The sequence below is a fragment of the Eriocheir sinensis genome, chromosome 7, assembly GCF_024679095.1.
Source record: "Eriocheir sinensis breed Jianghai 21 chromosome 7, ASM2467909v1, whole genome shotgun sequence".
Lineage (NCBI taxonomy): Eukaryota > Metazoa > Arthropoda > Malacostraca > Decapoda > Varunidae > Eriocheir > Eriocheir sinensis.
This window is the reverse complement of record NC_066515.1, coordinates 18,485,758-18,507,962: the sequence shown is the minus strand read 5'-3', so window position 1 is coordinate 18,507,962 and position 22,205 is coordinate 18,485,758. Positions and strand designations below refer to the sequence as shown.

Sequence of the window (22,205 nt, the reverse complement as noted above, 5' to 3'; positions counted from 1 at the left end):
TTCTTCTTCATTTTAAGGTCTTTTTACTAGTATTATTTGAGTATTTATCGTCCTTTGGGTTTGTTTGTCTCCACTGCCACCCACTCCTCTCTCTCTTCTTGCTGAGTTCCTCCTTTGAAAACCGTAAGAAAACCGCAGTATCCCGTTTTTCTTGTATACGTTATCCCATTTTCTATTAATCATGTTAAGTCAAGCATTACGTCACTCTTTCATTACGTCTCGCATCTCATTTCAATCTGTGTCTGTCATTTAGAAGCCATTCAATCCTGTAAGTCTGTCTGTATTCCTGCCTTTCTTTGTCCTGCACTGTTTATTCATATCTGTTTGTCTCCCTTCCTCCCTGCCTGTCCCGTTTCCTTGCCCTCCTACTGCCTCCTTGTCTTTCTATCTGTCCGTAAGTCTGTCTCTGTCTGCCTGCCTTATCTATCTGTAAGCCTGTTTTTATGTTCCTCCCTCCATGGCTTTTGTTTGTCTGCCTGTCTGCCCCGTTTCCTCGCTGTCTGTCTGTTACCTTGTCCTATCTCCTCGCCTTTCTGTCTATCCGTAAGCCTGTTTCCCTGTCTATTTCCTCGCTGTCTGTCTGTTACCTTGTCCTATCTCCTCGCCTTTCTGTCTATCCGTAAGCCTGTTTCCCTGTCTATTTCCTCGCTGTCTGTTTGTTACCTTGTCCTATCTCCTCGCCTTTCTGTCTATCTGTAAGCCTGTTTCCCTGTCTATTTCCTCGCTGTCTGTCTGTTACCTTGTCCTATCTCCTCGCCTTTCTGTCTATCCGTAAGCCTGTTTCCCTGTCTATTTCCTCGCTTTTTATATGTTACCTTGTCCTATCTCCTCGCCTTTCTGTCTATCCGTAAGCCTGTTTCCCTGTCTATTTTCTCGCTGTCTGTTACCTTGACCTGTCTCCTCGCCTTTCCGTCAATCCGTAAGCCTGTTTCCGTCTATTTCCTCGCTTGCTCTTCTGTTTATCCACCTGTCTCTGTCTGTCCCGTTCCCTCGCCCTCCTCACTGTTTCTCTTTCCGTCTCCTCTCCTGTCAATCTGTTTGCCTGTCTGTCTGTCCCGTTCCCTCGCCTATCTGTCTATTTTTAAGCCTGTTTCTTAGTTTCTTTCTCACTCACTCTTCTGTTTGTCTGCCTTTCTGTCCCTAATGCATGTCACTCCCGTTCCCTCGCCCTCCTCACTGTTTCTATTTGTCTCCTCTCCTGTCAATCTGTTTGCCTGCCTGTCTGTCCCGTTCCCTCGCCTATCTGTCTATTTTTAAGCCTGTTTCTTAGTTTCTTTCTCACTCACTCTTCTGTTTGTCTGCCTTTCTGTCCCTAATGCATGTCACTCCCGTTCCCTCGCCCTCCTCACTGTTTCTCTTTCTGTCTCCTCGCCTCTCAATCTGTTTGCCTGCCTGTCTGTCCCGTTCCCTCGCCTATTTGTCTATTTTTAAGCCTGTTTCTTTGTTTCTTTCTCACTCACTCTCTGTCCCTAATGCCTGCCTGTCCCGTCCCCTCGCTCCTCTCTCTTCCCGTTTCCTCGCCCATCTGTCTATTTTCAGGCCTGTTTCGTAGTTGCTTTCTCACTCACTTTTGTTTGTCTGCCATTCTGTCCCTAATGCCTGCCTGTTCCGTCCCCTCGCTCCTCTCTCTTCCCGTCTCCTCGCCGCCCGGGACCCCGAGTAATACTGACGGTGGCGTGGAGTTGAGCAATCTGCACCTCACGTCTATGTAACTTTAGGGTCGGATTGGAATGCTGAGTGCGGACATGGGATCCTGTGGTAAGTAAGTCTAGTGAATTAAGGTATACATACGAGCTCACACACGGAATCCTGTCCTCTCTCTCTCTCTCTCTCTCTCTCTCTCTCTCTCACGCACGGATAGATGGAGCCAAAGCCATAGAGTACAGTGCTGGATGGATACGTACAACACTGTGAGCGCTATGTACGAAAGCCAAGACTACGGTTGCCAAAGAGTAATGGTTCCTACACATGAATATATCGGCGACGCGGAGGTTTGGAGGCCGTTCAGCGAAGAAATGGTTCCCTCTCTTGCACACGCGCCTTGGGAGATGAACGGTTTCGCGATGCATGCCAAAGTGATCGGGTCAATACCGAAAGCATTAAGGTTACGCTGATGATGCGAAGGTTTTGGGTCCGTTTAGCGAAGATATGGATCCCTCCCCCTTACACGCGCGTTTTCGAGGCTTGGGAGATGAACAGTTCCTCGCTAAATGCTAAACTGATCGCGTGAATGCTGACGACGCGAAGGTTTTGAGTCCGTTCAGTGAAGAAATGGTTGCCTCTCCTTCACACGCGCGTTTTCGAGGCTCGGGAGGTGAACAGTTCCTCGCTAAATGCTAAACTGATCGCGTGAATGCTGACGAAACGAAGGTTTTGAGTCCGTTTAGCGAAGATTCGGATCCCTCTCCCTCACGCACGCGTTTTCGAGGCTCGGGAGATGAACAGTTCCTTGCTGAATGCTAATCTGATCGCGTGAATACTGACGATCGACGCGAAGGTTTTGAGTCCGTTTAGCGAAGATTCGGATCCCTCTCCCTCACGCACGCGTTTTCGAGGCTTGGGAGATGATGGGTTCCGCGCTGCACGTCAAACTGATCGCGTGGGTACCAAATGCGCGAAGGTTTTGACTCCGTTCAGCGAGATAGCGATTGCATTACAGACTCGCGGGTTCGTGGTGCTTCGGAGGTGAAAGATTCCTTCCCTGAACGCAAAACTAACGCCGCTGAGGAAATATAACGAGCAGCAAAAACATTCGCCCTGCCTTCACCTCTCAGCTGACATCGCCACGGGTAGAAACAGCCAGCTAGAAAAAAAAAAAAAAAAAAAAAAAAAAAAAAAAATAGCCCATTGTTTTCCGCGAAGGCTGAGTTCGCGATGAGGCCGCGCAACGTGAATTCCGCGTAAATAACAATAATACTCGTCACGTCCAGTTAGCGATGGAAGTGAAACGCACGTAATAAGATTTTTTTTAAGCCACTTTCTTTCAAAACTTATTGTTTGGTCTAACATAAAGCGAGATACCTCTCTGGCCAACTGTTCCACGTTAGTTTGTTAGTTAGTTAGTTTGAAGAGAGATCCGTGGAAAGGTGTGGCGGGTTTGGCTGACTGACTAAGGTAAGAAGAACGTTTTCCATGCTACACACACACTCACTTTCACTCACTCACACACTCACTCACACACACACACACACACACACACACACACACAGGGTTAATATTAGCTGCCATCTGATCGGTTTGCCTACAGATAAAGTCTAATCCAAGAAATAGCTCTTACCAAAATACAGTATATATATAATATTGTCATAGAATATTTATAATCCTGTCACAACGTGTGCTTATGGGCTAACAAGGGATTAAAGGGGTGATTTAACATAGACTTTCCCATTATAATTTATCTCTTCAACAGCAACAGTAATTAACACGTTTGGGTCAAGTAGTTGTGGCGAGTTGTGAAGGGGGGGGGCTGCCTGCTGTACCCTTCCCCCCTCCCTTCCCTTCCCTCCCTTCCCTTCCCTCCCCTCACTGGCCTATTTCCATCCTCCTCTCTTCTCTTCCTCTTCCTCTTCCTCGTTCCCATATCCAACTTCCTGTCCTGTCTATACCTTTCTTTCAGGTCTCTCTCTCTCTCTCTCTCTCTCTCTCTCGTTATTGTGAGTAATGTCATGAATTCTTTAATACTTGGTGGTTATTTTACTCTGCAGTTCTTATGAATTTAAAGTCGCCCCCAAAATAAGTAAATGAATAACATAATGTCTGAATGATCTGGAACCATTCACATTATTGCCTTTTCCAATCTCTTAAATGCGCCCTTAACCTTAAAAGAAGTGGAGGTGAAATGAATATACCAATAACAGGAATGACAATAACAATAATAATAATAATAATAATAATAATAATAATAATAATAATAATAATAATAATAATAATAATGGAGGCACCGGTTTCATGAATACTTTGAAATGAAAACCATCGTCATGCATCATTATACTGGCTGGTAATGGTCCAAGTATTTCTCCGTTCACCTCTCAAGGGCCCATGAATCACTGAACCATCGCCATCAACATCCCCGTCATCGCATCACTGTCAGCACTACCCAGCTGTTAGTGCTACGGCCGATGATAATGTAGACTATGTTAATAAAATCTACGCAAGACTCAGCGCTAGCCATCTCTCTTCACAGTGTAATAAATAGCAGTAGTAGTAGTATGTAGTAGAAATAGTAGTAGTAGTAGTAATGGTGGTCATAGCAGTAGTAGTGGTGGTGGTAGTAGTTGTATCAGCAGGGGAAGGTTACATTGTTACGTCAAAGTGTTATGAAGTCAGCGTTACCACACAGTCTCCCTTTCCAGTGCCGTCTCCTCCCGTCACTCGTCTCTTCCTGTTATCTCCGTCCCAGCCCTCATCACCCCCTCCCTGCTCCCTGCCACTGCCAGCCTGTCATGGTCAAGGCGGCAGCTCTGTGCCCAGCTCACAGCCACACTGCCATGACCTTTGCACGACCTCACAAGCACCGGCAGGAGGCAGGTGGTGGTGTGGGAACACATCTCACACACACACACCACACAGCCAGTGATGGTGGGGTGTGGGTGTGAGAGGGTGAGGGCATGGGGTGTGGCTGCTCTACAGGGTGGAGGGGACATGCACTCCACTTTAATATGTGTGAGGCCATGGCGGTGGCCTGTGGGTGGTCTTGTGGCTGCCCAACCAACACACCACCCAACAGGGACGCGGCGCCTTGCACAACAGTAACGGACGTGAGCCACGAGTACAGTGAGAACAAAACACGGATGTGACTTCCCAGGCAGCACGTGTGGCATGAGGGCTGTGCTGGGGCCATGCCGGGGCCACTGCAGCCCGCCAGTGGGTGGCCTCGTCTCCCGGCCATCGCCCGCTGTCTCAGGGGCAGAATGATGCGCCTCGGACATGCTTCTAGTCCTTGAGGGGGAAGGGGGAAGGAGAGGAGGGAGTGGCAGGGGAGGGCAGGTGACTGCAGGTGTGCCAGTGCAGGGGTTGGGGTGGGGAAGGCCTTACCTGAGGGTGCAGGGGCTACCTGTAGCCTACATGCAGGGGGAGGGGGGGTTAGGTGAGGTGATACAAGGGTGGCTACCTGTAGCCTGTGGGGGTGGTGGTGGTGGTGGTGGTGTAGGTGAGCGGCTACCTGTAGCCTGTGACGCGTGAGGGACTATCAAATATTGCTTCAAGGCAGGAGGGGGAGGGTGCTTGGCTACCTGTAGCCTGTAGAGGTCCTGAGGCAGGTGTGTGGCTGTGAGTTCCCTACATACTTGTATTTATAGAGTTGTGATATACAGGGAGTGAGCTACACTCAGGGGTCCTGTGAATGTGTGTGTTTATGTGTGTGTGTGTGCATGTGTGTGTGTGTGTGTGTGTGTGTTTCTGTCTGGGCGTGCATGCAACATGCAGGAAGGGATGGGATGTGCAGTGATGGTGGTGCAGCTGGAGTGATGGTGCGGGGGTGTGAGGGGTGATGCAATGGCTATCTGGTGGTGGTGCTGTGTTATGGTGGTGGTGGTGGTGAGTGCTGTGTGGCGGTGGTGGTGATGGGGAGGGAAGGCAAGGAAGGTGAGGAGGGGGACAGGTATGGCAGGGAATACCAGGGAAGGCAGAGGAGGGGAGGAAGGAGGAAGGACATGGGTGGAGAGAGGCTTGTGGTGGTCCTGCAGCCCGTCACTGGGACACGGCTGGACACAGGGACCAGTGGAATGCATTAACATGGTTAGTCTGTTAGTCCTCAAGATGACACACTTGGAGGCAGTGGTGGAGTTCCTTGGTTCCTCGCGTGGCCAGCTGGGTGGAGGTTGTGGTGGGGTGGGGCTGTGGTGGTGGTGGGTAGGGGCATTATGTGGCTGGCTCCGGGCGTGTGGGAGGGGTGGGGGGCGGGGACTCGTGCTCCACGCTGCTGCCCTCACTGATCAGCGCTGCCACCTCACCTTTCTCCTCAAACATGCGCACCTGTGGGGGGAAGAGGCGTGTTGATGGGCCGCAGGTAAGCAACAGTAAGAGCTACACAGACACACAAAACAAGGGCATGATGAGGAAGCACATGAGTGTCAAAGATTACAGATGATTCTGAAATGTCAAAGGTATTAGGCTCCCCCCCCCTACACACACAAGAGGAGAGTATCAAGACACCTCTCCTGAAATTGACCTCTCCTCTGGCCTCTTGTTCTGTTTCCTTTTGTCAGAGTTGCATCTAGCGGGCTTTTTTTGTTGCCATTTTTGTTTTTGCCCTTGATCAAGCTGCCTCCCTTGCTGTAAAACACACACACACACACACACACACAGCCCACCTGGTGCACATTATCGCTGTGGAGGCGCCGCCAGGTGAAGGGCTTGCGGTCGGTGTTGACGTCTGAGTTTGAGGCGCTGTAGGTGGGGTTGGTGTAGGTGAGGGCACCTCCCTTGGGCTCATTCACATTCTTGCTCTCGCGTTTGAACTTCCACCAGGCTACCACCGCCATCATGCTCAGCACTGACAGGATCAGCACCAGCACCAGCACGCCCAGTAGCGGCACCATTCCCGGGGCGTTGTCTTGGTCCCAGGGACGAATGCCAGGCGGTTCCGTGCCCTTGCTCCAGACACCCCCGCTCTTCCTTGTGAGATTGACCTTGAACATTGGACCTGTGCAGGGGAAGGGACACCATGAGTTGGGATGCTTTAAGAAGACTCCTATGATGGTTTTTGAACTACGTGTTATGAGTTTATAAAAAGGAATCTGAAGGAGGTATGGAATTGAACTCGTCAAGTATTTGTTATTTGTTATTTGCTGATGACACAGTGCTCATTGCAGACAATGAAAGTGACTTACAAAATTTGGTCAGTGTTTTTGATAGTGTATGTAAAAGGAGAAAGCTGAAAGTAAATGTCAACAAAAGTAAAGTGATGGTTTGTGAGCGGAGCAGAAGTGAGGTTGTGGATTTTGTATGCCATATAGAGTGGGAACTGAATGTGAAAAAGAATGCAAAATAATTTTGAATGGTGAAGAAATGGAGGAGGTTAATGAGTTTAAGTACCTTGGATCAGTTATGTGTAAGCATGGTGGTACAGAAGGAGAGACAAGAGAGAGGGCATTGCAAGGAAGAAAGGTGGTAGGGTCTTTGGGACATATCATGAATGGCAGAAGTGTGAGCATGGAGGTAAAGAGGGATTTGAGAAATACAGTAATAGTACCAACCCTCACATATGCAAGCAAAACATGGGGCCTGGTGACATGGGGCCTGGAATGAAAGTCAGAGGTCTAGACTACAGGCAGTGGAAATGAGTTATTTGAGGGGTGCTTGTGGTGTGAGTAGAATGGATGGAATGAGTAATGAAAGTGTGTGTGAGCATTTTGGAATGTGTCACGTGAGTGAAAGGAAGAAGTGTGGAGTGGTGGAAGAAGTGAAGCAACAGACTTTAAAGTGGTTTGGCCACATGGAGCAAATGGAGGAGAGTAAGATGACCAGGAGGGTGTATGTGAGTGAGATAGAGGGAGGGAATGTTAGAGGATGACCTCCAGTGAAATGGAGAGATAATGTGCAGGAGTATGTCAGGGAGAGGGGTGAAAGATCCTTGAGAAACTTTGAGCAGGCAAGGAGGGAGTGTCTGGATAGAGAGAGATGGAAACTCTTTTGCCGTGGCCATCCCCTGGTGGGAGCTCCTAGAAGCAGGCGTCAAAGATGAATGAATGAATGAATGAAGTATTACAATTAAGGTGTGTGAAAAGAGAAGGTACAGAATTATACTCATCAAGGATTACAAGGCCAACAGGAGTGTGGGGATAGACGATACATAATTTAAGTCAAGGATTACAAGGCCAACAAGTGTATAAGGATAGACACCACATAATCCTACTCAGGTCATGGATTACAAGGTTTACAGGTGTGAGGACTGAGGATACAAGGTACAGAATAAAACTCGACATGGATCACAAGGCCAACAGGTGTGAGGGTCAGGTGACTTACGGTCTGAACACCCGCGGCCGTCCAGAATGTCAGGACAGGCACAGCGGCGGCCGGAGGGCAGGAAGAAGCAGAGGTGTGTGCAGCCGCCATTACGGTCACCACAGGGGTTCCAACCAGGCTGTGAGTTGGCTTCCACGGCCTTCACCTCCATGATGCCCTGGGGGGGAGGCAGAGACAGCACTTTAGTATAGCACTCGGTCTAGTCTCAGACACTAACCCTTGTCTCTCTCTTCTCTCTGGTCCTTGTTTCTAATTGATGCTCTATTTTTTTGTTCCTGTTCTATTCTAAATACGTTCCTTTGCCTATTTTGCTTTGTCTCTCTTCCTCTTTCTCTTCATCCATGTCTCCTCCTATTTCTCATCCTCTCTCTCTTCTCTCCTCTTCCATGCCATCCATATTTTAAGTGATGGTCTAATTTTTGTTTCTTTCCATTTCCAATTACCTTCCTTTGTCTCTTGTTTTCTCCCTCTCTCTTTCATTTCATCCATGTCTTTCCCTATTACTCATCTTCATATTTTCTTTTCCTTTTAAATCTATTCTACTAGTCCTCCTCATCCCAAAGAATTACCTCAATCATGCTCCTTTGTCTCTTTTGTTTTCTCTCTCCCTTTTTCCCTCCATCCATCTCCTATCTCTCATCTTCCTCTTATTTTCTTCTCCCCCTCCATCTACTCTACTACACTCCTCCTCCTCTCCAAGACTCACCTCAATCCTGCTCCTCACCATCTTCCTGTTCTGGCCAGAGGTCTTGTCGGCCCTCTCAATGGTTGTCTTCTCCCAGTTGCTCCAGTAGATGTGGTCACCGAGCTGAAACAGGAGCTTGGTGTTTAAGTTGAGCAAGCTTAGATGTAAAAAAAGTTGAGAAATTCAGTTTACCATATAGATCTATTGACAAACTTAGCGTCTATATCCTAAAGTAGCTTGAGCGAGGAGTATTTACAAGTTTAAAGAGAAACAGAATACAAATAAGAGAAAAAAGAGAGGGAATAAGAGAAAAGAACGGACATGGAAACAGGACAATATGAGCTTAAATTAAGTCCTATAAATTACACTAGATACTACACACACACACACACACACACACACACACAGACATGCACGTTCCTCACCAACGTCAGGCCAAAGGGATGTGGAACTTCTCGGATCAGAGTCACAACGTTCTCCCCATTCAGGTCGGAGGAGTCGATGGTTTCAACCTTTGCGTCGTTCCAGAAAATCCTCTTCATCTGGTAGTCAATGGTGAGTCCGTTCGGCCAGCCACTCTTGCGGTCTATGATGCTCCTCCGATCCGAGCCGTCAAGGTAAGAACGCTCGATTTTTGACGGCCTGCCCCAGTCAGTCCAGAAGAGCAGACTGTGGGAAGGAGGCTGGTTAGGAAGGAAGGAAGGAAGAACTGGAAGGAAGAAAAGAAGGAAGGAAGGAAGAAAGGAAGGAAGGACTGGAAGGAAGAAAAGAAGGAAGGAAGGAAGAAAGGAAGGAAGGACTGGAAGGAAGAAAAGAAGGAAGGAAGGAAGGAAGGATAGAAAACTACAAACACCATTTTTTATAGCTCAACCAAGTCAGTTCAAAATAGCAGATGGAAGAGTGACATAGATATAAATAAGTGTATTAACCCTTAAAGTACGGGTGGCAAGATATTTCTCTGGATGCTGTGCACGGGGAAAATTTAGACATTTAAAAGAGGTGGAAATGGTGTCTTTGCAATAATTGTATATTCATCTAGTATATATGGTGGTGTAATAAAACTTCTATCATAATAATAATAAAAAAGTTATGACAGTCAAAAATATTGCGCATTTTCTCGTGGCCGTGACCTGTCGAGTGGAAGCACCCCACTCTCTCTCTCTCTCTCTGTCAATGTCACTACCATATCAGTCATCAGAGTCACTGTCACTTTGATTCGCCCGTGCTCTACTTCCGCCCGGAGCAGAGGAACTGCTTGAAGCATCACGAGACATGCCAGATGTATTCTGAACAAAAGTGGAAAATGATCTGTGGCCTTTGGTAGGGCGCGCGCTGAGACGAATGAGGGTGTGTACGGATGCCAGATGCCTCCACCATTCTTCTGAGTCAAGAACTGGCAGTATATTTGAAACGTAGGGAGCGTAGAGTGTGATGATTATATATATGATCCCCGTATGGGTGGGGCGTGTGGTAGCGCACTTATGTATACGATCGCTGTAATCTAAGGGTTAAGTGATGAAGGATATAATTTATTTACTAAGACTGAAGGTGGCTCATTCTATTTTCCTGGTGCCTCTTTCCCTCTCTCCTTATCTTTCTCTCTCTTTATCTATCTTTCAGTTGTTTCTCTCCCTCTCTCCTTATCTTTCTCTCTCTTTATCTATCTTTCTGTTGTTTCTCTCCCTCTCTCCTTATCTTTCTCTCTCTTTATCTATCTTTCTGTTGTTTCTCTCCCTCTCTCCTTATCTATTTTTGCTCCCTCCTTTCCTCTCTTTATCTATTTTTTTTATTGCCCCTTTCCCTCTCTCCTTATCTTTGTTTCTGTTGCTTCTATCTTTCTGTTGATTCTTTCCCTTTCTCCTTATCTATTTTCCTGTTGCCTCCCTCCCTCCCTCCCTCTACCCCTTTCTCTCTCACCCTTCGCCGGGGAACACTGCAATGGCACGTGGTGATTTGAGGTTGTTGTTGATGACCACTTTGGTCGAGGAGCCGTCGAGTCGCGCCACCTCCAGCACCTTGCGTATGGAGTCGGTCCAGTAGATGTTGTTGGCCACCCAGTCCACCGCCAGGCCGTTCGGTGTTGAGTAGCCAGGTGAGAGGATCGACCAGGGGTAGGACATGTTCTTGAGCGACACAACCCTGGAAGAGAGTAATGGTAGTGGTGGTGGTAGTAGAAGTAGTAGTAGCAGTCATAGTAGTATTAGTGGTAGTAGTGTAGTAGGAACTGTAGGGTCTCTCTCTTCAGCACCAGCACAGATAAAAGGTACCACTATCATCGCCACAAGCTCACAGGTACTCCATTTCCCAAGCACCCTCACCATCACTACTCTTCATTCCCTCCAACACACCACCACCACCACCACCCATCACCACCAGCACACATCACCACCGCCACCCTCACCACCAACTTCATATGGCTTTCCTTTTGTCATTTTCAGTTTTGAGACACTAGAGGGGCTATTACACTGGGCAAATTTTCCGTGGATCTTCAGTCAAACCACGATTTCCGCTGGCGTGGTTCTCCTATTTCCGTGGTTTTCTGACTTGTCCACGATCTTCCAAAGCTATGGTCGATTTCACTGAAGGATGACAGTATTACTCACCATCATCATCAGCAGCAATAACAAGAAACAAATGAGAACCACACTAGCAGAAATCGTGGTTTGACTGAAGATCCACGGAAAATTTGCCCAGTGAAATAGCCCCTTAATACTCCACTAACTCTACCAACACAACACAGAGCCACATGACCACTACTGGCACCACCTATCCACCAATCCATCAACTATCCCATCACCTGCACCTCCTATGGCTTTCTTTCCGGCATTCACAGTTTTGACGTGTTAGTATTTCCGTAACTTACCAACATTTATTACAGAGCTACATGACCACTACTGCTGCCATCTATCCACCACTCCATCAACTATCCCCTCACCACCACCTCCTTTTGGCATTTACAGTTTTGCATCACTAATATTTCTGTAATTTAACCATCACGATACAGAGGTACTATCTATCATCCATCTATCAATTTATTAATCCATCAACTATCCTCTCACCTTATGACCTGCAGATTCGCCTCTGTGTAGAAGAGAAGGTTCTGCTCATAGTGGACGTTGATGGAGATGGGGCGCGTGACAGCTGGTATGGGCAGAGGAACCTCCCACAGCGGCTTGATATCAAGGGAGATGCGCCCTATAGTCCCCTTGGCGGCGTAGATCAAGTAGATGTCCGGCTCTTCCATGCAGATTGAGGAGTTGCCCTGAAGGAGAGGCAGAGGGTGTGAGGGGGTGGGTAGGAGGACCATTGTGAGGGTGAAGGGAAAATGTAGAAAAGACGAAGAAGGGTATGAAGGGTAGAGGGTGAAGGGAAAATATAGAAAAGATGAAGAAGGGTATGAAGGGTAGAGGGTGAAGGGAAAATATAGAAAAGATGAAGAAGGGTATGAAGGGTAGAGGGTGAAGGGAACAATATAGAAAAGATGAAGGGTATGAAGGGTGGAGGGTGAAGGGAACAATATAGAAAAGATGAAGAAGGGTATGAAGGGTAGAGGGTGAAGGGAAAATATAGAAAAGATGAAGAAGGGTATGAAGGGTAGAGGGTGAAGGGAACAATATAGAAAAGATGAAGAAGGGTATGAAAGGTAGAGGGTGAAGGGAACAATATAGAAAAGATGAAGGGTATGAAGGGTGGAGGGTGAAGGGAAAAATATAGAAAAGATGAAGAAGGGTATGAAAGGTAGAGGGTGAAGGGAACAATATAGAAAAGATGAAGAAGGGTATGAAGGGTAGAGGGTGAAGGAAACAATATAGAAAAGATGAAGAAGGGTATGAAAGGTAGAGGGTGAAGGGAGCAATATAGAAAAGATGAAGAAGGGTATGAAGGGTAGAGGGTGAAGGAAACAATATAGAAAAGATGAAGAAGGGTATGAAGGGTGGAGGGTGAAGGGAACAATATAGAAAAGATGAAGAAGGGTATGAAGGGTCGAGGGTGAAGGGAACAATATAGAAAAGATGAAGAAGGGTATGAAGGGTAGAGGGTGAAGGGAACAATATAGAAAAGATGAAGAAGGGTATGAAGGGTAGAGGGTGAAGGGAACAATATAGAAAAGATGAAGAAGGGTATGAGAGGTGAAGGGAACAATATGGGAGAGAGGAAAGAGTGTGTGATGGGGAAGCAAAGGATATGAAGGAGAGAAAGGATGAAGGGTGTGAGAATTAAGGCGAAGAAAATAGAAAGACAGAGTAATTTGTTCATGATGGAAGAAAAATAGGCTGACACGACAACAAGTAACAAGCTAGACATCATACCTCCACCATCCTGAGCCCGGTGGGACAAGCGCAGGAGTAACCTCTGGGGTGGCGAAGACACAGGTGGGAGCAGCCGCCGTTGTTCTCCTCGCAGACGTCGTACACCACCGGGGGTCCCTGGGGGAGGAAGTGAGGGCAAGGGTCATATTTATCAAGAAGGTGAGAGACAGAGTAGTGGAGAGAGATAGACAAAACACTGGAGAACTTCAAAATATAACTCAATCGGTTTTAATACAAGATTCCATGAAAACTTAATCCGTTCATCTCTTCGGCTGTCTTCCTTTGTTTATTTAAGGGAGATGCAACTTTGTGGCCATTATTCTTCAGCATGTCTGTCTTCTTTCCTGCATAAGAAAAAAACAGGAGGAAAAGAGAACGAGAGAGAAAGAGAGAGGGATAGAGAGAGCAGCCGGGGACTCACAGGAAGAGCCTTGACGTCCATGAGGCCCGCCAGCCCCTCCCTGATGGTGCTGGTGGAGCGGCCAGTCGCCTTGAGGGTTCGGTTGAGGGATTTGGTCTCCCAGTCGGTCCAGTAGAGCCAGCGCCCCAGAATGCTCACGCCGTAGGGATGCGGGAGCCCTGGGGATGCGGTGAGAACGAGTAATGAGTGTGTGTGAATGGTGGGAGGAAGAAAGGAAAGAGGGAAGAAAGGAAGGAAAGGAGGAAGAAAGGAAGGACAGAAAAAAGAAAGGACAAAAAGAAAGAAAGGACAAAGAGAAAGAAGAAAGGAAGGAAAGGAGGAAGAAAGGAAGGACAGAAAGAAGAAAGGGTGAAAAGAAAGAAGAAAGGAAGGAAAGGAGGAAGATGGGAAGGACAAAGTAGAAAGGAAGAAAAGAAAGAAGAACGGAAGGAAAGGAGGAAGAAAGGAAGCAAAGAAAGAAGAAAGGAAGGAAAGGAGGAAGAAAGGAAGGAAAGGAGGAAGAAAGGAAGAAAGGAAGGACAGAACGAAGAAAGAAAGGAAAGGAGGAAGAAAGGAAGAAAGGAAGGACAGAACGAAGAAAGAAAGGAAAGGAGGAAGAAAGAAAGGAAAGGAGGAAGAAAGAAAGGAAAGGAGGAAGAAAGGAAGGAAAGGAGGAAGAAATGAAGAAAAGAAGGAAAGGAGGAAGAAAGGAAGAAAAGAAAGAAGAAAGAAAGGAAAGGAGGAAGAAAGGAAGAAAAGAAGGAAAGGAGGAAGAAAGGAAGGACAGAAAGAAGAAAGAAAGGAAAGGAGGAAGAAAGGAAGGAAAGGAGGAAGAAAGGAAGGAAAGGAGGAAGAAAGGAAGGAAAGGAGGAAGAAAGGAAGGAAAGGAGGAAGAAAGGAAGGAAAGAAAGAAGAAAGGAAGGAAAGGAGGAAGAAAGGAAGAAAAGAAGGAAAGGAGGAAGAAAGGAAGGACAGAAAGAAGAAAGGAAGAAAAGAAGGAAAGGAGGAAGAAAGGAAGGACAGAAAGAAGAAAGGAAGAAAAGAAGGAAAGGAGGAAGAAAGGAAGGACAGAAAGAAGAAAGGAAGAAAAGAAAGAAGAAAGGAAGGAAAGGAGGAAGAAAGGAAGGACAGAGAAGAAAGGAAGAAAAGAAAGAAGAAAGGAAGGAAAGGAGGAAGCAAGGAAGGACAGAAAGAAGAAAGGAAGAAAAGAAAGAAGAAAGGAAGGAAAGGAGGAAGAAAGGAAGGAAAGGAGGAAGAAGGGAAGGAAAGGAGGAAGAAAGTAAGGACAGAAAGAAGAAAGGAAGAAAAGAAAGAAGAAAGGAAGGAAAGGAGGAAGAAAGGAGGAAGAAAGGAAGGAAAGGAGGAAGAAAGGAAGGACAGAAAGAAGAAAGGAAGAAAAGAAAGAAGAAAGGAAGGAAAGGAGGAAGAAAGGAAGGACAGAAAGAAGAAAGGAAGAAAAGAAAGAAGAAAGGAAGGAAAGGAGGAAGAAAGGAAGGACAGAAAGAAGAAAGGAAGAAAAGAAAGGAGAAAGGAAGGAAAGGAGGAAGAAAGGAAGGAAAGGAGGAAGAAAGGAAGGACAGAAAGAAGAAAGAAAGGAAGGAAAGGAGGAAGAAAGGAAGGAAAGGAGGAAGAAAGGAAGGAAAGGAGGAAGAAAGGAAGGACAGAAAGAAGAAAGATAGGAAAGGAGGAAGAAAGGAAGAAAAGGAGGAAGAAAGGAAGAAAAGAAAGAAGAAAGAAAGGAAAGGAGGAAGAAAGGAAGGAAAGGAGGAAGAAAGAAAGGAAAGGAGGAAGATGGGAAGAAAAGAAAGAAGAAAGGAAAGGAGGAAGAAAGAAAGGAAAGGAGGAAGAAAGGAAGAAAAGAAGGAAGAAAGAAAGGAAAGGAGGAAGAAAGCAAGGAAAGGAGGAAGAAAGGAAGGAAAGGAGGAGGAAAGCAAGGAAAGGAGGAAGAAAGCAAGGAAAGGAGGAAGAAAGAAAGGAAAGGAGGAAGAAAGCAAGGAAAGGAGGAAGAAAGGAAGGAAAGGAGGAAGAAAGAAAGGAAAGGAGGAAGAAAGGAAGGACAGAAAGAAGAAAGAAAGGAAAGGAGGAAGAAAGGAAGGAAATGAGGAAGAAAGGAAGGAAAGGAGGAAGAAAGGAAGGAAAGGAGGAAGAAAGGAAGGAAAGGAGGAAGAAAGGAAGGAAAGAAAGAAGAAAGGAAGGAAAGGAGGAAGAAAGGAAGAAAAGAAGGAAAGGAGGAAGAAAGGAAGGACAGAAAGAAGAAAGGAAGAAAAGAAGGAAAGGAGGAAGAAAGGAAGGACAGAAAGAAGAAAGGAAGAAAAGAAGGAAAGGAGGAAGAAAGGAAGGACAGAAAGAAGAAAGGAAGAAAAGAAAGAAGAAAGGAAGGAAAGGAGGAAGAAAGGAAGGACAGAAAGAAGAAAGGAAGAAAAGAAAGAAGAAAGGAAGGAAAGGAGGAAGAAAGGAAGGACAGAAAGAAGAAAGGAAGAAAAGAAAGAAGAAAGGAAGGAAAGGAGGAAGAAAGGAAGGAAAGGAGGAAGAAGGAAGGAAAGGAGGAAGAAAGGAAGGACAGAAAGAAGGAAGAAAAGAAAGAAGAAAGGAAGGAAAGGAGGAAGAAAGGAAGGAAAGGAGGAGGAAAGGAAGGACAGAAAGAAGAAAGGAAGAAAAGAAAGAAGAAAGGAAGGAAAGGAGGAAGAAAGGAAGGACAGAAAGAAGAAAGGAAGAAAAGAAAGAAGAAAGGAAGGAAAGGAGGAAGAAAGGAAGGACAGAAAGAAGAAAGGAAGAAAAGAAAGGAGAAAGGAAGGAAAGGAGGAAGAAAGGAAGGAAAGGAGGAAGAAAGGAAGGACAGAAAGAAGAAAGAAAGGAAGGAAAGGAGGAAGAAAGGAAGGAAAGGAGGAAGAAAGGAAGGAAAGGAGGAAGAAAGGATGGAAAGGAGGAAGAAAGGAAGGACAGAAAGAAGAAAGATAGGAAAGGAGGAAGAAAGGAAGAAAAGGAGGAAGAAAGGAAGAAAAGAAAGAAGAAAGAAAGGAAAGGAGGAAGAAAGGAAGGAAAGGAGGAAGAAAGAAAGGAAAGGAGGAAGAAAGGAAGTAAAGAATTAAGAAAGGAAAGGAGGAAGAAAGCAAGGAAAGGAGGAAGAAAGGAAGAAAAGAAGGAAGAAAGAAAGGAAAGGAGGAAGAAAGCAAGGAAAGGAGGAAGAAAGGAAGGAAAGGAGGAAGAAAGCAAGGAAAGGAGGAAGAAAGCAAGGAAAGGAGGAAGAAAGAAAGGAAAGGAGGAAGAAAGCAAGGAAAGGAGGAAGAAAGGAAGGAAAGGAGGAAGAAAGAAAGGAAAGGAGGAAGAAAGGAAGGAAAGGAGGAAGAAAGGAAGGAAAGGAGGAAGAAAGGAAGAAAAGGAGGAAGAAAGAAAGGAAAGGAGGAAGAAAGCAAGGAAAGGAGGAAGAAAGGAAGGAAAGGAGGAAGAAAGAAAGGAAAGGAGGAAGAAAGAAAGGAAAGGAGGAAGAAAGGAAGGAAGAAAGAAAGGAAAGGAGGAAGAAAGGAAGGAAAGGAGGAAGAAAGGAAGAAAAGAAGGAAGAAAGAAAGGAAAGGAGGAAGAAAGCAAGGAAAGGAGGAAGAAAGAAAGGAAAGGAGGAAGAAAGGAAGGACAGAAAGAAGAAAGGAAGGAAAGGAGGAAGAAAGGAAGGAAAGGAGGAAGAAAGGAAGAAAGGAAGGAAAGGAGGAAGAAAGGAAGAAAAGAAGGAAGAAAGGAAGGAAAGGAGGAAGAAAGGAAGGAAAGGAGGAAGAAAGGAAGGAAAGGAGGAAGAAAGGAAGGAGGAAGAAAGGAAGGAAAGGAGGAAGAAAGGAAGGACAGAAAGAAGAAAGGAAGGAAAGGAGGAAGAAAGGAAGGAAAGGAGGAAGAAAGGAAGGAAAGGAGGAAGAAAGGAAGGAAAGGAGGAGGAAAGCAAGGAAAGGAGGAAGAAAGCAAGGAAAGGAGGAAGAAAGAAAGGAAAGGAGGAAGAAAGCAAGGAAAGGAGGAAGAAAGGAAGGAAAGGAGGAAGAAAGAAAGGAAAGGAGGAAGAAAGGAAGGACAGAAAGAAGAAAGAAAGGAAAGGAGGAAGAAAGGAAGGAAATGAGGAAGAAAGGAAGGAAAGGAGGAAGAAAGGAAGGAAAGGAGGAAGAAAGGAAGGAAAGGAGGAAGAAAGGAAGGAAAGAAAGAAGAAAGGAAGGAAAGGAGGAAGAAAGGAAGAAAAGAAGGAAAGGAGGAAGAAAGGAAGGACAGAAAGAAGAAAGGAAGAAAAGAAGGAAAGGAGGAAGAAAGGAAGGACAGAAAGAAGAAAGGAAGAAAAGAAGGAAAGGAGGAAGAAAGGAAGGACAGAAAGAAGAAAGGAAGAAAAGAAAGAAGAAAGGAAGGAAAGGAGGAAGAAAGGAAGGACAGAAAGAAGAAAGGAAGAAAAGAAAGAAGAAAGGAAGGAAAGGAGGAAGAAAGGAAGGACAGAAAGAAGAAAGGAAGAAAAGAAAGAAGAAAGGAAGGAAAGGAGGAAGAAAGGAAGGAAAGGAGGAAGAAGGGAAGGAAAGGAGGAAGAAAGGAAGGACAGAAAGAAGGAAGAAAAGAAAGAAGAAAGGAAGGAAAGGAGGAAGAAAGGAAGGAAAGGAGGAGGAAAGGAAGGACAGAAAGAAGAAAGGAAGAAAAGAAAGAAGAAAGGAAGGAAAGGAGGAAGAAAGGAAGGACAGAAAGAAGAAAGGAAGAAAAGAAAGAAGAAAGGAAGGAAAGGAGGAAGAAAGGAAGGACAGAAAGAAGAAAGGAAGAAAAGAAAGGAGAAAGGAAGGAAAGGAGGAAGAAAGGAAGGAAAGGAGGAAGAAAGGAAGGACAGAAAGAAGAAAGAAAGGAAGGAAAGGAGGAAGAAAGGAAGGAAAGGAGGAAGAAAGGAAGGAAAGGAGGAAGAAAGGATGGAAAGGAGGAAGAAAGGAAGGACAGAAAGAAGAAAGATAGGAAAGGAGGAAGAAAGGAAGAAAAGGAGGAAGAAAGGAAGAAAAGAAAGAAGAAAGAAAGGAAAGGAGGAAGAAAGGAAGGAAAGGAGGAAGAAAGAAAGGAAAGGAGGAAGAAAGGAAGAAAAGAAAGAAGAAAGGAAAGGAGGAAGAAAGCAAGGAAAGGAGGAAGAAAGGAAGAAAAGAAGGAAGAAAGAAAGGAAAGGAGGAAGAAAGCAAGGAAAGGAGGAAGAAAGGAAGGAAAGGAGGAAGAAAGCAAGGAAAGGAGGAAGAAAGCAAGGAAAGGAGGAAGAAAGAAAGGAAAGGAGGAAGAAAGCAAGGAAAGGAGGAAGAAAGGAAGGAAAGGAGGAAGAAAGAAAGGAAAGGAGGAAGAAAGGAAGGAAAGGAGGAAGAAAGGAAGGAAAGGAGGAAGAAAGGAAGAAAAGGAGGAAGAAAGAAAGGAAAGGAGGAAGAAAGCAAGGAAAGGAGGAAGAAAGGAAGGAAAGGAGGAAGAAAGAAAGGAAAGGAGGAAGAAAGAAAGGAAAGGAGGAAGAAAGGAAGGAAGAAAGAAAGGAAAGGAGGAAGAAAGGAAGGAAAGGAGGAAGAAAGGAAGAAAAGAAGGAAGAAAGAAAGGAAAGGAGGAAGAAAGCAAGGAAAGGAGGAAGAAAGAAAGGAAAGGAGGAAGAAAGGAAGGACAGAAAGAAGAAAGGAAGGAAAGGAGGAAGAAAGGAAGGAAAGGAGGAAGAAAGGAAGAAAGGAAGGAAAGGAGGAAGAAAGGAAGAAAAGAAGGAAGAAAGGAAGGAAAGCAGGAAGAAAGGAAGGAAAGGAGGAAGAAAGGAAGGAAAGGAGGAAGAAAGGAAGGAGGAAGAAAGGAAGGAAAGGAGGAAGAAAGGAAGGACAGAAAGAAGAAAGGAAGGAAAGGAGGAAGAAAGGAAGGAAAGGAGGAAGAAAGGAAGGAAAGGAGGAAGAAAGGAAGGAAAGGAGGAAGAAAGGAAGAAAGGAAGGAAAGGAGGAAGAAAGAAAGGAAAGAAGGAAGAAAGGAAGGAAAAGAGGAAGAAAGGAAGGAAAGGAGGAAGAAAGGAAGGAAAGGAGGAAGAAAGGAAGGACAGAAAGAAGAAAGAAAAGAAAGGAGGAAGAAAGAAAGGAAATGAGGAAGAAAGGAAGGAAAGGAGGAAGAAAGGAAGGAAAGGAGGAAGAAAGGAAGGAAAGGAGGAAGAAAGGAAGAAAAGAAAGAAGAAAGAGAGGAAATAAGGAAGAAAGGAAGGAAAGGAGGAAGGAAGAAAGGAAGGAAAGGAGGAAGAAAGGAAAGAAAGGAGGAAGAAAGGAAGGACAGAAAGAAGAAAGGGAGAAAAGAAAGAAGAAAGGAAGGAAAGGAGGAAGAAAGGAAGGAAAGGAGGAAGAAAGGAAGGAAAGGAGGAAGAAAGGAAGGAAAGGAGGAAGAAAGGGAGAAAAGAAAGAAGAAAGGAAGAAAAGAAAGAAGAAAGGAAGGAAAGGAGGAAGAAAGGAAGGAAAGGAGGAAGAAAGGAAATGAGGAAGAAAGGAAGGAAAGGAGGAAAAAAGGACAAAAAGAAAGAAGTAAGGAAAGAAAACTACAAACACTCATTTTTTTATGGCTCAACCAAGTCAGTCACTTCCTCCACTCTTCATCCTTGTACAATTATGAGAATGATGTGTGTAAAGGATGAAGAATAATGAATGTTAAGAAGGAGGAATAATGAGTGAGAATGAATGAAGAGTGTAAGTGAATGGCGTGTGTAAGACTCAGGAGGACCTTGTGAGGTGGTGAGTACGGCCAATGATATACATGGGGCACAAGAATAGCAAGGGAACAACTAACTGACTGCTCTCTCTTCTTTCTATGACTTACTAACTGACTGACTAACTAACTTATTAACCCATTTCCTACAGTCAGACCTAACCAAGATACAGGAATGGAACAAAAACTGGCAGCTACAATTCAATGAAGAAAAATGTAGACTCCTGCACCTTGGGAGGGGATATCCAGCACACCAGTACCACATGGGAAACACTCCACTATCCACCACAGAGGCAGAGAAAGACCTGGGACTGTATGTTACCAGGCTACCAGTGAAGGCGAAATACGTGCCAATCGCAGCGGACGGGTTAACTAAGTGACTGACTACCTAACAGACTATCTATGTAACTGACCAACTAACTAACGGACTGACTAACTTACTAACTGACTCCTTGCTCCTCCCTCCCTACCTGCGATGACGGTGCGCCTGTTGTAGCCGTCCAGTCCAATGGCCCCGATGACATTGGTGCTCGCATCTGTCCAGTACAGCTCCAGGTCCTCCCAGTCCACAGTCAGTCCGTTGGGCCACACCACATCTGTGTCCACCAGCACCACTCTGCTCCACCACCACCACCACCACAGCAAACATCAACACCACCACCATGCAAAAGAACAAAGAACAGGAGGATTTTTAGCCCCTCAGCTCCAAGCCCCACACCTCCATCAACCAAGCATTAAGTCACACACATCATTTTATTTTATCCTTCCTTACCCCTAACTGTCCTCCCTCCACTACCCAACCCACCTATTGTTTCCATCCATGTCTGCAGCCTCGATGGTCGGGTACTTCTCATCCCAGTCTGTCCAGAAGAGACGGCCGCTGGGGTAGTGGGTGGTGATGGCCCGGGGTCGCCTCAGGCCCGTGAAGAGCACCAGCCTGTTGCTCCCGTCCAGCTCACTCACCTCCACCGAGTGCATGTGAAGGTCTGTCCAGTACAGCTGTGGGAGACAGTGACAGCATATGAAGCATCTGGAGAAGGGTCATAAGGGACAAGGCCATTTTTTCCTAGTTTGCACTGGGAAAGGCAGGCTACACATCCCAGGAAGAACAATAAACAATTAACTCCAAGGGAACAGTGAGCTCGTATTTGGTGTACTGAGGGTCAATTTTCCCTTGCAAATTATATCTATCAGTATTGAATAAAAGAAGTTGCAGGAAAGGGCAGTGAGTCAAGGCCATTAGTATAGAATAAAGGAAGCTGCGAGAAAGGGAGAAGGGAACCAAGGCCACTAGTATAGAATAAAGGAAGCTGCAGGAAAGGGAGAAGGGAGCCAAGGCCACTAGTATAGAATAAGGGAAGCTGCAGGAAAGGGAGAAGGGAACCAAGGCCATTAGTATAGAATAAAGGAAGCTGCGAGAAAGGGAGAAGGGAACCAAGGCCACTAGTATAGAATAAAGGAAGCTGCAGGAAAGGGAGAAGGGAGCCAAGGCCATTAGTATAGAATAAAGGAAGCTGCGAGAAAGGGAGAAGGGAACCAAGGCCACTAGTATAGAATAAGGGAAGCTGCAGGAAAGGGAGAAGGGAACCAAGGCCATTAGTATAGAATAAGGGAAGCTGCAGGAAAGGGAGAAGGGAACCAAGGCCATTAGTATAGAATAAAGGAAGCTGCAGGAAAGGGAGAAGGGAACCAAGGCCATTAGTATAGAATAAAGGAAGCTGCAGGAATGGGAGAAGGGAACCAAGGCCACTAGTATAGAATAAAGGAAGCTGCAGGAAAGGGAGAAGGGAACCAAGGCCACTAGTATAGAATAAAGGAAGCTGCAGGAAAGGGAGAAGGGAACCAAGGCCACTAGTATAGAATAAAGGAAGCTGCAGGAAAGGGAGAAGGGAACCAAGGCCACTAGTATAGAATAAAGGAAGCTGCAGGAAAGGGAGAAGGGAACCAAGGCCATTAGTATAGAATAAAGGAAGCTGCAGGAAAGGGAGAAGGGAACCAAGGCCACTAGTATAGAATAAAGGAAGCTGCAGGAAAGGGCGCTGGGAGTCAAGGCCACTAGTATAGAATAAAGGAAGCTGCGAGAAAGGGAGAAGGGAACCAAGGCCATTAGTATAGAATAAAGGAAGCTGCAGGAAAGGGAGAAGGGAACCAAGGCCATTAG

At 45.7% G+C, this 22,205-nt stretch overlaps 1 protein-coding gene across 1 annotated transcript in view; it reads right to left on the bottom strand.

Moving 5' to 3' along the window:
• Positions 1-3,657: 3,657 nt before the first annotated feature.
• LOC126993889 (low-density lipoprotein receptor-related protein 4-like) overlaps positions 3,658-22,205 on the bottom strand; it is a 125,624-nt gene continuing 107,076 nt past the window's right edge. The window contains 11 exon segments of the mRNA XM_050853027.1: positions 3,658-5,973; positions 6,312-6,643; positions 7,966-8,122; positions 8,672-8,773; positions 9,076-9,319; positions 10,568-10,789; positions 11,710-11,912; positions 12,961-13,077; positions 13,382-13,539; positions 20,515-20,660; positions 20,850-21,043. Coding sequence (XP_050708984.1) covers positions 5,860-5,973; positions 6,312-6,643; positions 7,966-8,122; positions 8,672-8,773; positions 9,076-9,319; positions 10,568-10,789; positions 11,710-11,912; positions 12,961-13,077; positions 13,382-13,539; positions 20,515-20,660; positions 20,850-21,043 — 1,989 coding nt within the window. The 3' untranslated portion in view covers positions 3,658-5,859.